The sequence below is a fragment of the Toxorhynchites rutilus genome, chromosome 2 (genome assembly GCF_029784135.1).
Source record: "Toxorhynchites rutilus septentrionalis strain SRP chromosome 2, ASM2978413v1, whole genome shotgun sequence".
NCBI lineage: Eukaryota > Metazoa > Arthropoda > Insecta > Diptera > Culicidae > Toxorhynchites > Toxorhynchites rutilus.
In genome coordinates, this window is record NC_073745.1 from 185417537 (window position 1) to 185431937 (window position 14401).

At 36.6% G+C, this 14401-nt stretch overlaps 1 protein-coding gene across 2 annotated transcripts in view; it reads left to right on the top strand.

Moving 5' to 3' along the window:
• LOC129768851 (ceramide transfer protein) overlaps positions 1–14401 on the top strand; it is a 56521-nt gene that overhangs the window by 24196 nt on the left and 17924 nt on the right. The window contains exon 1 of one of the 2 annotated variants that reach the window (XM_055770789.1): positions 11217–11782. The exons of the other annotated variant lie outside the window; for it this stretch is intronic. Within the exon in view, the coding sequence (XP_055626764.1) occupies positions 11729–11782 (54 nt within the window). The 5' untranslated portion in view covers positions 11217–11728. Of the gene's footprint in view, positions 1–11216; positions 11783–14401 lie in introns of those variants that run through there. 2 annotated transcript variants of the gene reach the window in all.

Consider the following 14401-nt stretch of genomic DNA (forward strand, 5'->3'; position numbering starts at 1 on the left):
TTTCACAGACATTACAGTGTACAACCAATTCTCCTACCCAGAACGGGAATAGGTCCAATCACGATATGTGCAATCAACACTGACCTCAATGAACATTCGGCCACTTCAACACATGCATTCACTAATTAGCTACTGCTAGCCATGAATTCCAAACAAGTTATGCTTGCGAAATTCATTCTTGTATTTTTTTGTCAGGCAACACCAATCTGAATGTTTGAATTGTTTCACAGGCCCGTAAAGGACATCACAATGACCATCAAATTTCGTATTCTTTCTTCGCGCGCGCATCCCCATTTCGTCGTTTCTATTGCATACGAACCGCCGCCTTTAGTGGACTGGATCACGGTACGAATAAAATGCAGAAGGCTGAACACCAGCCTCGTGGCTGTTTTTTTTCCTCTGTTTGAATAGTGGCAGTGATAACTCGATTTTTTATTCATGCGCGATATCTGAGCGGACCAAGAAACACCGGTCTTTGACTGTGAACGGCATCTGTCGGTTGTTCGCTTTGTGGTTCGTAGTTGACAATGAAAAATACATGTATATATATAAACTCATTAATGCCGAAGATATTATGCAACAGCCGACTGTGTGAGTGCATTTGGGTCTGAGTGGAATTTTAAAAAAGTTGACAATGAAATTTATAGGATGATGAACTTTGTTTTGCTTCGGCGAAGACAAACGGCGAGTTTTGATAGCACATGGAAACACGTTCATAATTGTTATTGCAAACGTTCATTCCTTGTGCATACGGGGGCGGCTGAAGAGTTCGAAATTTGCTGTTAATCGGTTGCTATGTTTTGGCCACAACAAGATTTAATAGATTTTCATCAACGTAGATTAACGTTATTAATGATAACAATTTTGTTCTACAGTTTGTTGGAGCTATCCGGTTAAAATTTTCAACATAAATGTGTGGTTCAATATTTGCGCTTATAGCAAAGGGTGAGTTTTTTTTTCAATTCATTTCAATAATATAAAAACCATTTATTTTGATTGGATTTTTAATTCTCAAAATACCCCTTTCACCACTCTTTTAATTGAGTGGTGGGTACATCAACGAATTTGATCGTTTACACATCTTTAATAACACGGGCTCTACAGTCGCGTCGACAAATCGATGCGATATACACTTATTTTTCAGCAGCTCTCGATTCCATAAATCACCAGATAACAATCGCCAAACTTCAATGTCTTGGCTTCAGTGGATCTTTTCTGGGTTGGCTGCAATCATATCTGACCGGCCGAAAAATTTCAGTGAAAATTGGTGACACTATCTCAAAGCCCTTTCAGGTTACATCAGGAGTTCCTCAAGGAAGTCATCTCAGTCCATATATTTTCTTACTTTACCTCAACGACATCAATTTCTCTCTTGAGTGCCAGAAATTATCGTATGCGGATGACTTCAAACTGTACCATCAGATTGAATGTGAAGCTGATGCTGAGTTTCTTCAGACACAAATAAATACCTTTGCTGCGTGGTGTGACGTGAACAGGATGATTTTGAAACCAAAAAAGCTCGATAATATCCTTTTCTCGTAAACGTTCAACAGCTTATTATGTTTATAAGCTTAAAGGCATAACTGTACAACGTGTTGACTGTGTTAAGGACTTAGGAATCATACTGGACTGAAGGCTTACGTTTCGCGAGCATAGCGCATACATAATTTCTAAAGCACATAATTTGCTTTAGCACTGAGCTTTATATTTCGCTCGAACAAACATTTTAGGGACATTTATTGCATGAAAGCTTTATACTGTGCCCTGGTTCGCTCATTATTGGAGTACGCTTCTATTGTTTGGGCACCTTACTACCAAAGCGGTATTCTACGTGTGAAAGTTGTCCAGCGGAAGTTCATGAGGCTATGAAAATCGCTGCAAACTTATCGGAATAGAAACATTGCATGATCGTCGAAGGATTGCCAAAACCTACTTCATATCAGATTTGATATTGTCACATATTGATTGTCCAGAGCTTCTGCAGAAGGTTAATTTCAACGTGCAAACAAGAAACCTGAGGTCTCACAGTTTCCTTCGAATAGCGTTTTCTAACACAAACTATGGCTACAACGAGCCTATGTCGAGCATGTGCCGTGAGTTCGATCGGTACAGTCGTTTCTTCGATTTCGGATTGTCTCGCGCATTACTTAAAAAACGATACACCTCCGCAATTACAGCCACTGCTATTAGCGATTTTTTTTTCACGTTTATACATATAAAAATGTAAAAAATGTAAAATGTAAATTTAATTCAGTAAGTGGTCGTCATTAGGACATAATTGTAGATTGTAGAATACATTATTTGTGATTACTCATGCTTCACAAAAAAATTCAGAGCACCTGCAATTTCATTAAGATTCAAGGGTATTTTTAAAATTGTCGCTTAGCATTCGACGGTTCCCTTTTCTTCATATCAAGTTTTGTTAGAGGCGCATGAATTGCAGTCTCAAAAACGAACAAGCAAACAAGTTATACCAAACTTATTTAGGGTAAATGATCTTGGTTTGTTCAATTTGGGGTGTTTTTACGCAACTAGTAAATGCAAATCGATTTTTCTTCATGAGAATCACATATAATCGATACGAGTTTGGGTTTGTTGAAAAGCCCAAACCTCTAGTTGATAATACTACCGTAAGGTGTTGAAATTATTCAAATTTTCATGTTTTGATCATGGTTTGACCACCTCTCATCATGGTTTGTCCAAAAAATGATCATAGTTTGTCCGGCTTTAGAAATCACCATTTTTGAATAAAAACATTCGAATTTTCAATTAGATGTTGCATTTATCATTGCTTGAGTTTGTCTTTAGAATATTGCATTTTCTTGGGCATTTTAGAAGTGTTCACCTCAACACACTCAATGTAGAGAAACTTTATTTTTGCTATGCGCGAAGGACACAATAAACAAACTGCAGCGCGCCAAGCGATTGTCACAGAAACCATGTGGACAAAACAACATTATTGAATTGGAAAACTTATGATCAGAATTGAGTTCATCAATATGCGTTTATTTAATGGTTTAGCTATGTAAATCTGATACAAATGGTGTGCAAGAATGATGTTTACAATATTTGTAAGTGTAAGTGTAATCCAGAAAAGGTCTGAATACGTGCGAAATAATCATCTGGTGATCGATTAAAAGTTAGCTCGAATATGGGGCGCATTGACACCTATAGATGGTGTATTTTATAATCCTTTAAAACATGTGATATACCATAAAACTACTGTAAATAAAGGGTGTGTCACATCAAATTGCATCACAGAAAAAACGCTGTAGAAATTCGCCCAGTAGACCGATCCTTTTGAAAATTTTAGACAGTAAAATAAAAACTATTAAACAACTTTTGTCATTTTCTTTTTATTCATACTTCGAGCCCAAGCCCGTATGCTCGCACCTTCCTCTTTACCCCGTCCATAAGGTTCTGTACAACGTCAGGTTGTAGTTTTTTTTAACAGAAATCCATTTTCTTTTGAAGTCCGCCTCCGATTTGACAACTTTTGGGTTCTTCCGGAGGGCCTGCTTCATAATCGCCCAATATTTCTCTATTGGGCGAAGTTCCGGTGCGTTGGGCGGGTTCATTTCCTTTGGCACGAAGGTGACCCCGTTGGCTTCGTACCACTCCAACACGTCCTTTGAATAGTGGCACGAAGCGAAATCCGGCCAGAAGATGGTCAGGCCCTCGTGCTGCTTCAATAGTGGTAGTAAGCGCTTCTGTAGGCATTCCTTAAGGTAAACCTGCCCGTTTACCGTGCCGGTCATCACGAAAGGGGCGCTCCGCTATCCGCTATCCGAGCAGATCGCTTGCCACACCATGGTCTTTTTGGCAAACTTGGATAGTTTCTGCTTGCAAATCTCCTCCGGAACGCTGAATTTGTCCTCTGCGGAGAAGAACAACAGGCCCGGCAGCTGACGTAGGTTTCGTCGTCCACTGACGGAGCATCCATTTTTCGATGGTTAGGTTTTCGATGTATCGTTTTAGTACTCTGCTGACCGTGGATTGGACGATTCCCAGCATCTTACCGATGTCCCGATGTGACAACTCCGGATTCTCGAAATGAGTGCGCAGGATTAATTCACGACGCTCTTTTTCGTTCGACGACATTTTTCCAAATTTACGAAAAATTGACAGTGAAGCATGGCCAACGTGATCTATACACTCTTATCTGATTATAAGCGAAAGCTGAAGATATAATTCCTAAAAATTAAATTTCTACAGCGTTTTTTCCGTGATGCAATTTGATGTGACACACCCTTTAATGAAAAAGACAATTTTATTTATATATTTTTTTATTAATTCGTTTATTTTTACAGGCTCAGTTACTTAAGTTTAAAGGAGCCGAATTCTTAAATATAATTTTAAAACTATATATATAAACAATTTTCTTACATCTATGGTTAGTAAGGTAGGAAACCGATTACTCGCGGTGTACTCGAGTTTAGAAAGGTGACATATTTTTAGGAGAAGGATGGGATATAAGGAAATCGTAGTAATGTTGATGAAGACTCAATTCTTTAATCTATTCGTATACCTATAGTGTATTTACGTTTCAACATACTCTACTGTCTATAGCAAGGGGACGAATTACCCGCAAAGGAAGGAAAGGAGATTTTATTTATATGTTTTGATACATTCGAATACCTGATTTGACAAAGGCGTGTTGAATTAGAGCATTCAAAAAAGTGGACAAACCATGATCATATTTTCGACTGGACAAACCAAACTCATTTACCTTATGTATATGAAATATAATTCCTTCTTCGCATTCGGTCTGCCTTGTCGAAATGAAATCGCATCCTCGGGCATCCTTCTCGAATCATGTTCATAGTTATTACTAGTAGAGTACAAAAAAGTGCATCACGATTTAGGGCGGAATTTTCATGCTTTCTACATCGATATAAACTGGAGCATTTGTTTTCACTCACAACAATTTGTTATAAAGTGTTCTGTAAAATCATCCTCTAGCAAACAAATTATAGTGTTCAATTCAACAAAACATACACCATTACTGCATTTTATGTTTTCAGAAAAAAATGGTATAGCGTCTGTAGATAAAATTCCATATTGCCAAGGTATGAAGTAGATTGGTAATATGTCTTTATTATCTTTATCAGTAGCACCATGTTTCAAAACGGATCTTCACTTCCTTATTGTTGTAATAGTTTTGACAAATGAATTCCTTTCAAATAAATATATATTCCCCTCCTTTTCCTGAAGAAAATATGTCACCCTTCTAAACTCGAGTCGACCGCGAGTAATCGGTTTCCTATATTATTAACATTAGAATTAAGGAAAAATATATATATACTAGTAACAATACAGTAAGGAGTTCGGCTCATTTAAACCTATGTAACTGAGCCTGTAAAAATAAACGATTTAAATAAAAAAAAAACAATATATATCGGTACGAATGTTGTTGCACATTTCGCTGGATTGCAGTACTTATTATTCCTCCAATCAACCTTGAACGAGTTTCGATGTTTTTTACCTTCATCATCCAAAATTCCGCTCTCTTCACTTTGGAGTAAAATTGTCCACCATATGAACTTTCATTATGTAATCTTTCGAAACAGCGATCGAGCACATGTCTTCACCGCTGACCTGTTCCAAAAGTTTACCGCAAAAATGACTTGAACCAGTGTGGGGCACAGATCAAGAAGATCGGTGGACTTATTTCGCGTTTTTGTTTTGATTTTCTGTTTTCTTCATTTCGCGTTAGTTGTCTGAGCGTCAATATTGCACTGCTGCTAACACGTAATGCAGTGGGCTGACCCCAAAGATAAAATATATCTCACAACGAGCACTAGTTGGGGTGATATGATAGTGTAGCTGAGGTTTGAAGCGCGTGTGTCGGTTGTTCTACTTTTGAATTTTAACAGATTTTTATTTTAACAGTTGTCATGAATGTTTTCGTCATATTATACTACGAGCTTATTTATTCTTTTTTTCAGAATGGTGTAATTCAATTCATCAACGTTTTGATTTTTTGAGTTAGTATCCCTTATTCACTCAACCAAACGTGATTCCTAAAAAATGCACAATGCTTGGGAACACCTTTTAGATGAGATCAATCGGTTAGTAAAAGTTAAAAGCATCACAATAGCGTATTCCTTCGGAAATTCCATAAATTTTTAGCACGATTGTTGCCAAATTGTTCGTTTACAAAAAAATGTAACCTAAAAAGTCTTTGTTAAGGACTTAACACCTTCGTCGCCCAGAGCAATTCGGTCGAGTTTCTTGCGGGGCCCAAATTCAACTGTCGGTGCGCTAGAGAAAAAAACGGACAACGATAATAATGAATTCGGGTTCAATTCAGGACTACTTTTCTGTTGAATCCGAATGAAATCAACCGATTGCTGATTAGAAAATTTATAAAAATAAGTTTTCAGTCAATTATACAGTGTTGGAAATGATCATAAAAATGAAATTTAACCGAACGTACTTGCTTCATGTACTATATTAGATCGCGATGAATAACTACAATTTTATTGGAGAATATGAAATATTCTGTTCAATCGATTGCGAAGATTCTGTGAATATATCATACTGAGAACATATGTGACATTTGTGGGAAAATAATCGTCATAAACTATATCACATTTGGCAACTCCGATTTTTCACGTAATTCGTTTTCATCGTTCTTTGCGCTTGGTAGTCAAAAATCTAAGAAGAAACAAGTGTTTTTTTCTGAGAATGAGAATAATAATTGTGCAACGCAGAGAAGCCACTGTTTATTCCAAAAAACAATATGTTTATTATGTATATTTTTTTAGACACACATGTTCTTTTTCATCCTTAAAATGTTCACCGGACGGCGTAATAGTAAATCTGAAAGCGATGAAATTAGTAACGCCGAAATAATGTGAAGCGTCAGAAGAAATGTTTCGAGTATAATCTCATCGAGTTCCGATTAGGATATTGAGGAACTATAGGCAAGTTAAGACCTGGACGATATGTTAGAAGAACTTACTATAGATGACATAAAGATATTGATTTTTCAACAGTACATTTAAAATGCGATTTTTCACAAATAACTATGTGCTACTATTTAAGCCATTTCGTTTGATACCCATATTGATGAAATGAAAAAAATGTCCCATTTTGTGATGGCGGTCATTTTGGATTTACATTTTTCATAAATAAGTGTTTTTTACTAGTCAACCCTTTTTTTCTGATACCCATATTGATGGGGTTTTGATAAAATATGTAGTCCGCCATTTTGTTGCGGCCGCCATCTTGGATTTTCAAGATCATAGAATACGCAGTTTTATAACAACAGCAGAGTTAAAGGCGTGCTCCAAATTTCAGATCAATCGGTCAACAGAAAGGAGATTTAATTTCTATTGATGTGGGACAACCCTGCAGATAAACATAGAAACATATTTACAGTAGGTAATGCTAAATAAAACCGTTTAAAAGTATAGTATAAAAACTATATTTTTATGTTTTTGATTTTTTGATTATTCTACATAATCCATATTTACATTTAAGTGTCCATTTTATCAAATTCCGTTTAAAAATCTTATTCAAATTGAACGACAAAAGTGTCACCCACATCTGGGTGACGGGGCCTCCCAGGAAATACACCCGTCACCCAGATCTGGGTGACGGGGCGTTCAAAGTGTTAAAGGGGGAACCGGTCTGGAAAATCGATAAAAATGAATTTTTATTTTTTGCATTTTTGGGAAGTTTATGCACTCAGAAATGTTGTCCTAAATGGATTTTTCGAAATTTGATTTCGTTGGAAAGTTACAGCCAAAAGTATGAAGCCACCTCAAGGGAAATAGTATTGCTATACGAATTTAAAAACGCGTATCTCTCGAAACCATGTTATTTCAACTGGTGATATCGATATCTCAGGATCTACTCGACCGATTTGGCTGATTTTTTTTATCAACATGTAAAAATGAATTATCTAAGGCGTTACATAGTCGTTTTTTGATATCTAATTTTTTCAATTTTTTTTTAAATCGCTATTTAGAGATTTTTCATGAAAAATATCTGATTTTTAACAAAAATGGCTGCCGTTTTGGCAATTTTTCAAATTTTTCAAAATCCCTATGTAACGCTTTAGGTATTGTCCTAAAGTTTCGAAATATTCATTGAAATTCGTTCTGCGACACCCTGTTGCTTCAGAACAGATACCACCAGCAAGGTACCGATTTTCAGACAGCATCTACGCATCCAGCTGTTAACAGCGTCATAATAATTATTCGTGCACTCAAAAAATGGGAAATACTTGAAGATGTATTCATATATCATAAACAATAACCAGAATACACGAGAACTTCGCTTTATTCGTAACATCGGAAAAAACCACGAAAATTCATTATTTTCCGATCTTTCAGACAGGGATCCCCCCTTGAAGGAGAGTGGCGCAAAGCGGCCAAAGCTTGAGTTTTTTGAGAATCGAAAAATCACCCAAGGAGAAAGTAAAGGAAATTGGGGTTTTCGAAAATTTGTCGTAAAATTGCGTAAAACATCAAAAATGCACGAGAAAAAATTTATTTTGACAAATTTTTTTCGAGATAACAGTGAATATCGACGTTTAGTGCAATTTTTGAAAACCCCGATTTCCGGTGATTTTTCGGTTTTCAAAAAACTCAAATCTAAAAAAAGCTAAAAAAACAAAAATTCGAGATGACCATTTTAATTGACACTTTAATGATCAACGCCATCTAGTGAATAATAACCGGGAATACTTTTTAAACGATCCAATTCATTCAATGAGGATGGTGTGTGTGTAACATCTATGAAGAATATCCCAATTCAACCGAATTCATTGAGAATTATTTATTCATATAGCGATTAGAAATATGTTGTTTATACCAGATGGGGTTTATTTTTGACACCTTAGAAATCAAGTCAATTTTACATTTCAATTAGAGCACTCTCTCCTCAGGTAATTTCAAAATTTTCCTCCAGTTGAGTCTCAAATGGAGATCTGATGATTAGCCACGTTTGTTTGAGTTTCATGTAGATAAAAGTAAAAGATTTCGAATGCTTATAACTCGAACATTTCTTAACAGATAGCAAAGATCTTTGCATCAATTGATAGGAAATATTTCTACGCATCTATCACAATAAATATAAGTTGCCTAATACAATGGCATCCGTTGAAAGAACTTTTTTTGTTGTTCGACGGATTAAGAATTATTTGCGATCGAGATCTGACCAGAAACGATTATTCGGAATTATGATGATCGCATCGAATCCGGTAGGAACAAGAAGGAGAGGAGCCCAGCGAGCGAGATGGTTGGACCAGGTAGAGCAGGACTTGGCAAGAATCGGTGCAGCCGGGAGTTGGAGAACTGCAGCCGTGGATCGGGATTATTGGCGAAAAATTGTGAGTAAGATCTAATCTCTCAATGGGATGTAGTATCATTATAAATAAATGATGATGATTGTGGAAAAAGATTACCTTTATGACAAAAGGCAGATGTATTTATTTTATGAGGAATTCATTGATAAGTTTGCGCTCATAGTTGTCCGTAGGATTCTTTTGTTATACAGGCAAACTTGTTTTTGTGCGGGTGATAGGGACCGCACAAAAAATTGTGTTCGCTAAACAATTTGAAAAAACAAACTTTTTGTTATGTGGTGGATAGGGACCGCATGAAAAAAAATTTCTTAAGAAAATAACCCAAATCCTAATGATTCCATTCGTGATCATAAAAAACCGCACAAAAACTGGTTTTACTGTATATATAAATATTGAGGAATAAAAATGCTAGAATCTGTCATCGCAATACTGTTGTTTTAATGTTGCAATTGAAATTGAACAGGTAGCTCAGATGGTCACGCGTCGCCTCTGACTTAAGGGGGGACCCCTGTCTAGAAGGTCAGAAAATAATTAATTTTCGTGATTTTTTTTCGGATGTTATGAATGAAGTGAAGTGTTCTGGTATTTTGGTTTTTGTTTAAGGTATATTTGAAGATGTTTTTTCCATTTTTTCAGTGCACGAACAATGATTATTACGCTGTTGACAGCTGGATGCGTAGATGCTGTCTTAAAATCGGTACCTTGCATATGGTATCGGTTCTGAGGCAATGAGGTGTCGGATAATTGCCAAAATGGCGGCCAATTTTGTTCAAAATGAGTTATTTTTCATGAAAGAAAACTGTTTAGAAATGCTCTTTAGAAACTCATAAAAATCGAAAAAAATTAGACATTAAAAACGACTATGTAACGCTTTAGATCAGTGGTGGCCAGGTATAAACATGGTGCGGGTCGCATTAGGATTTTCATTATAGCCGCGGGTCGCAATTATTTTTTTCTCACTACTTTTCATAGTGAAAAGTGAAATATACGTATTTAACTGCAACTTTTTTTGACTCCACTTCTATTTTAAATTAGATAGCATTTAGTTCTATACCTATAAAATACATGACTCGAGAACAAAATCAGATAAAACTTTTATTGAAGGTATAAAAGTATCCAGAATTAACACTTTCTGTTCGAGTTTGAAGAGTCAGCTTCGAGATTTCATTAAAGGATTGGACGCAGTAATGATTTTCAAATTTTTATTTTATGTTTGTTTTAATTAAGATATTTTTCAGATGAATAAAGAAATAATAATAATAATAAATTGACAAAATGGCAATTCGTTTTTTTCCAAACAGCTTGAACCACGTCAATGTCTTATTGGGAAGATGTTATTTTCGTATATGAGATCAAATTTGACATATTTGGCTATAATGGTTGGCGTACGAGTTCGAGTTTGTATCACTGTACTTTTAACGTCAAGCCACGTTTCAGTGAAGACATAAACCATAAGAGACATCGGAATAGGCAAGGTGGTAATCGACGATGGGACAATTCGTATCTCAAATGATCTAAACCGAAATATTCAAAAACGAATAAACAGTTTATCTAGAAACTCAATTTAATTCGTATCCAACACATGGTAAAGGAGCTTACATTTAAATCCCGAATTACATACCAATATAAAATGAAGAGCTAGGTTATATTTGAAATTCCAATTTTGTTCACAAATTGTTTTCGGATTTCCCCACGAGTACCAGAAACCTATTGCCTGCCTGCTCGTATCGGTGGAGGATTACAAAACGATGACCAAAACCCTCGCTCTAGTATATGGCTCAGTACGTTTGTAAACGCCGTCGTTGGCATAACAGTCTGATATCATACGATTTTGCTGATTGTGTGGTTGCTCTTTTATGGATCCCAATGCTAGCTAGCGGCGCGCAATACCCAAACAATCGTTCGCTCTTCATTCGCGCACTCACTTGTCGATCACAGCAGAAAACAGTCTGTTGTTTAATTTTCTCCGTTTTGTTGATGCGCTGCTGCTGCAGCTGCTGGAAGTTGTATCGTGTTTCCATTTCGTTAATTAAGATTATCGCGCTTGTTACAGTGTTTTTGCACCAGTGGATAGTTGCTATCCTTGCGAATTGGGAAGTGACACAGTATACTATTCTGATGTTTATTGACCACCCATTTAAATGTGACACAACAAGTACTTCCCGCTAGTTCATCTATAGTAATTAACTCTAGTGAATGTTTCAGCAAATTAAAAAGTGCATTCGAACAGAAGTAAACTAAGATAGATTTTGGCAGTGAATGACGCTCATCGAGTGTGCGTGTGTGTGGTCTTAGCCATCGCGGGCATTCAGTTTGTCAAGGTTGAAAAGAAACGAAATATAGGACAAAGCCGCGTGCCGCTGTCAATAGTGTTAACAAATTGTGACTTAAGCAAATAGAAACACCACCATGCCGTCCCTCACCACTACGAGATTATTCAAAAGGTTCAAGCACAAGGAAATTGTACGTATTTTATAATCAACAAATGGCAATCATGAAATGCTAAATATTACTCATTTACCTGATGAAATTCTATCACTACGAACTAGCGATACATGCGTCACTCTAGTTGAACGAAACTTGTGATTGCATTGCATTGCCAGAAAAAGAATGCATAAAATTTCCGTCAATAAACGCATTCACCAATTTCTCAACTTATTGCCTGCCGATGCGCTCGCTCGCGGTTGAAATCATTTGTTGTGCCATTTTGTATGATGTTTCGAAAATTTCGCGTTCTTTGCACAAGACAGTTATGTGCATTTCTAACAATGTTTAAATATGAATTGGAGTTTTGGTATATTTTTTGGGGAACACGAGGGTTTAAAGGAATCGGCGAGTTTAGTTCCTGTACTGAGCTTGGGTAGATTGAACAATGCTCAGATGCTTTCAGTGATTGATTCAAATCACTGAAAAAGTGACTGTGTGTTAGTTGAGTATTCGGCCTACATAGAAGTATATTAATATACAAGATGTACATGTCTGAAATTCGGAATTTTCCAAAGAAACACGATCAAACTGTATTCGGAAAAAATGACTTCTCCCCATGAGCCAATCATCCTTACTCTTAAATCTTCGTACGATTCAGAGTTCTGCTTAACAAGTGCATAATCCATTGGAGAAAACAGGTGACAGTCAGAAGAAGCCAAGTTCGGTGAGTAAGTCGCGTGGGGAATTGGGCAACTGAGAGCTTCCATTCAGTGTTGTGAGCCAGTTTTCTCCGTATGTGATTTTATTGGACTTGAAGACAAATGATCTTGTGTTGCATCTTCGGTATTCTGTTCATTTTTCAAGCAGTATAATTCAAAACATGGTTCAAACAGACATAATAATAGACTACACCACTCTGGTCCGCCTATTCACTGAGCATCGTCTTTTTGCCGGAGCGACTCAGTCTTGTGTTGCCAATCTTCTGAATCTTTCTTTTCTTTTGCAGGCGATTGGGAACAGCTTGTTGATTAACGTTCAATTGCTCTGATAGTTGATTTTGCGTTTTTATGTGTCAAACAAGGCATTTGCTACTTCAACTTCTTACATTGAAAACCGCTTACATTTTTGGCGGTTTTCTATGTTCCTTGTCCGCTACATCGGAATCACCGGCATTTGTCAAAAATGCAACCAAAAGACATTCTTTATAATTATCTGAATTGGCGATATGTTCATAGAAATTTGTGTGTAGTATAGTTGTGTAGTTGTGTGAAGCATATTTGCGTCTAAATTATCCACTTCTGAAATCATTCCCATCCTTCCATCAAATGCTGTAAGTTTTTCTAAGTTTTTTGCTAAGTTCACACGTTTCGACATGCTACTAAAAGAACAACTCAGCCCCGTGCAACCGAAAAGGCAAACTGTCCCATCGCAAAGGAAATTAATAATAATGTTTATTGGACTATAGTCTGCAAACCCGTTATCTTTCTTGAAAACTAAACATGGAAAATATAACTCATCATAAAAATTAGTGGGTTATATCTATGATATAACCGCAAGGTTCACGTGAAACTACCTTAGCTGAGCAATCATTCGTTTGTATTGATTAAATTCTTGATTGAATGAAACAGTTTCCAAATTCAATTGAGTTCAATATATTTGCTCTGTGAGTGAAAAAAATGAACAAATGCCGTGTAAAGTCAATTCATTTATTGTGATTGATTGTTCTTCGTTACAAGTAAATTTAATGACGGACCTTTTACGTTTGGTATGATGACTAGAACAAAATATATGTACGGAAGAATTATCAAACGTTTGATGAACCAGCCTAAGGCTGAAAATCTTTCCAATAAAGACAAAAAAAATAATTATCAAACGATTATTTTATTTTACATTTCCCTCTGAAGTTTACATCCCAAAAGTGTACATACTTCTCGAATCTCGAATTTGCTTGAAACTGGGAAGTTCATTCGCTTCTAGTGGCTGCACGATTTTCCCAGGTTCCTAAGTTTAGAAGATCATGTTAGGACAGACATATTCCACTCTGCACAAAGGCAAGCGAGGACAAAAGTACTCGCAGTTTGCATTTATTTGCAGAGCCGATTTCCCCAGAAACCTCGGTTTTGAAGTCTGTGTTAGGGAAAGACATTTCAATCGGAACAAAAATACCCCCGATTTGTATGAATTCGCAATGCCGATTTCCCCACGCTTCATGGATTTGAAGTCTGTGTTAGGGAAACACATTCCAGTCGGGACAAAAATACCCCCGACTTGCATGAATTTGAAATACCGATTTCTCCAGGCACCTTGGTTTAGAAATCTCTATTAGGGAACACATTTCGGTGGGAACAAAAGCTCCCCCTACTTTCGTGTGTTCTTTTTCTTCTTTTTGGCTTTAAAAGGGTTTTAACTTTTCAGTTCACTCGCCTCTAGGCTCTTTCGTGTGCTTGCAATGCCGATTTCGCTGCTTGGTTTTAAAGTCTGTGTTAGGGAACATTTTTCGATGAGAACAAAAGTCCCCCTACTTTCATGTATTTGCAATGCCGATTTCCCCAAGGCTGCTTGGTTTTGATGGCTGTGTTAGGGAAACCGTAAATCGGGCCAATCAAAACGATGCAGTTAGGGCGTTTAGATAACGCCTAATATTTTACAGTTATT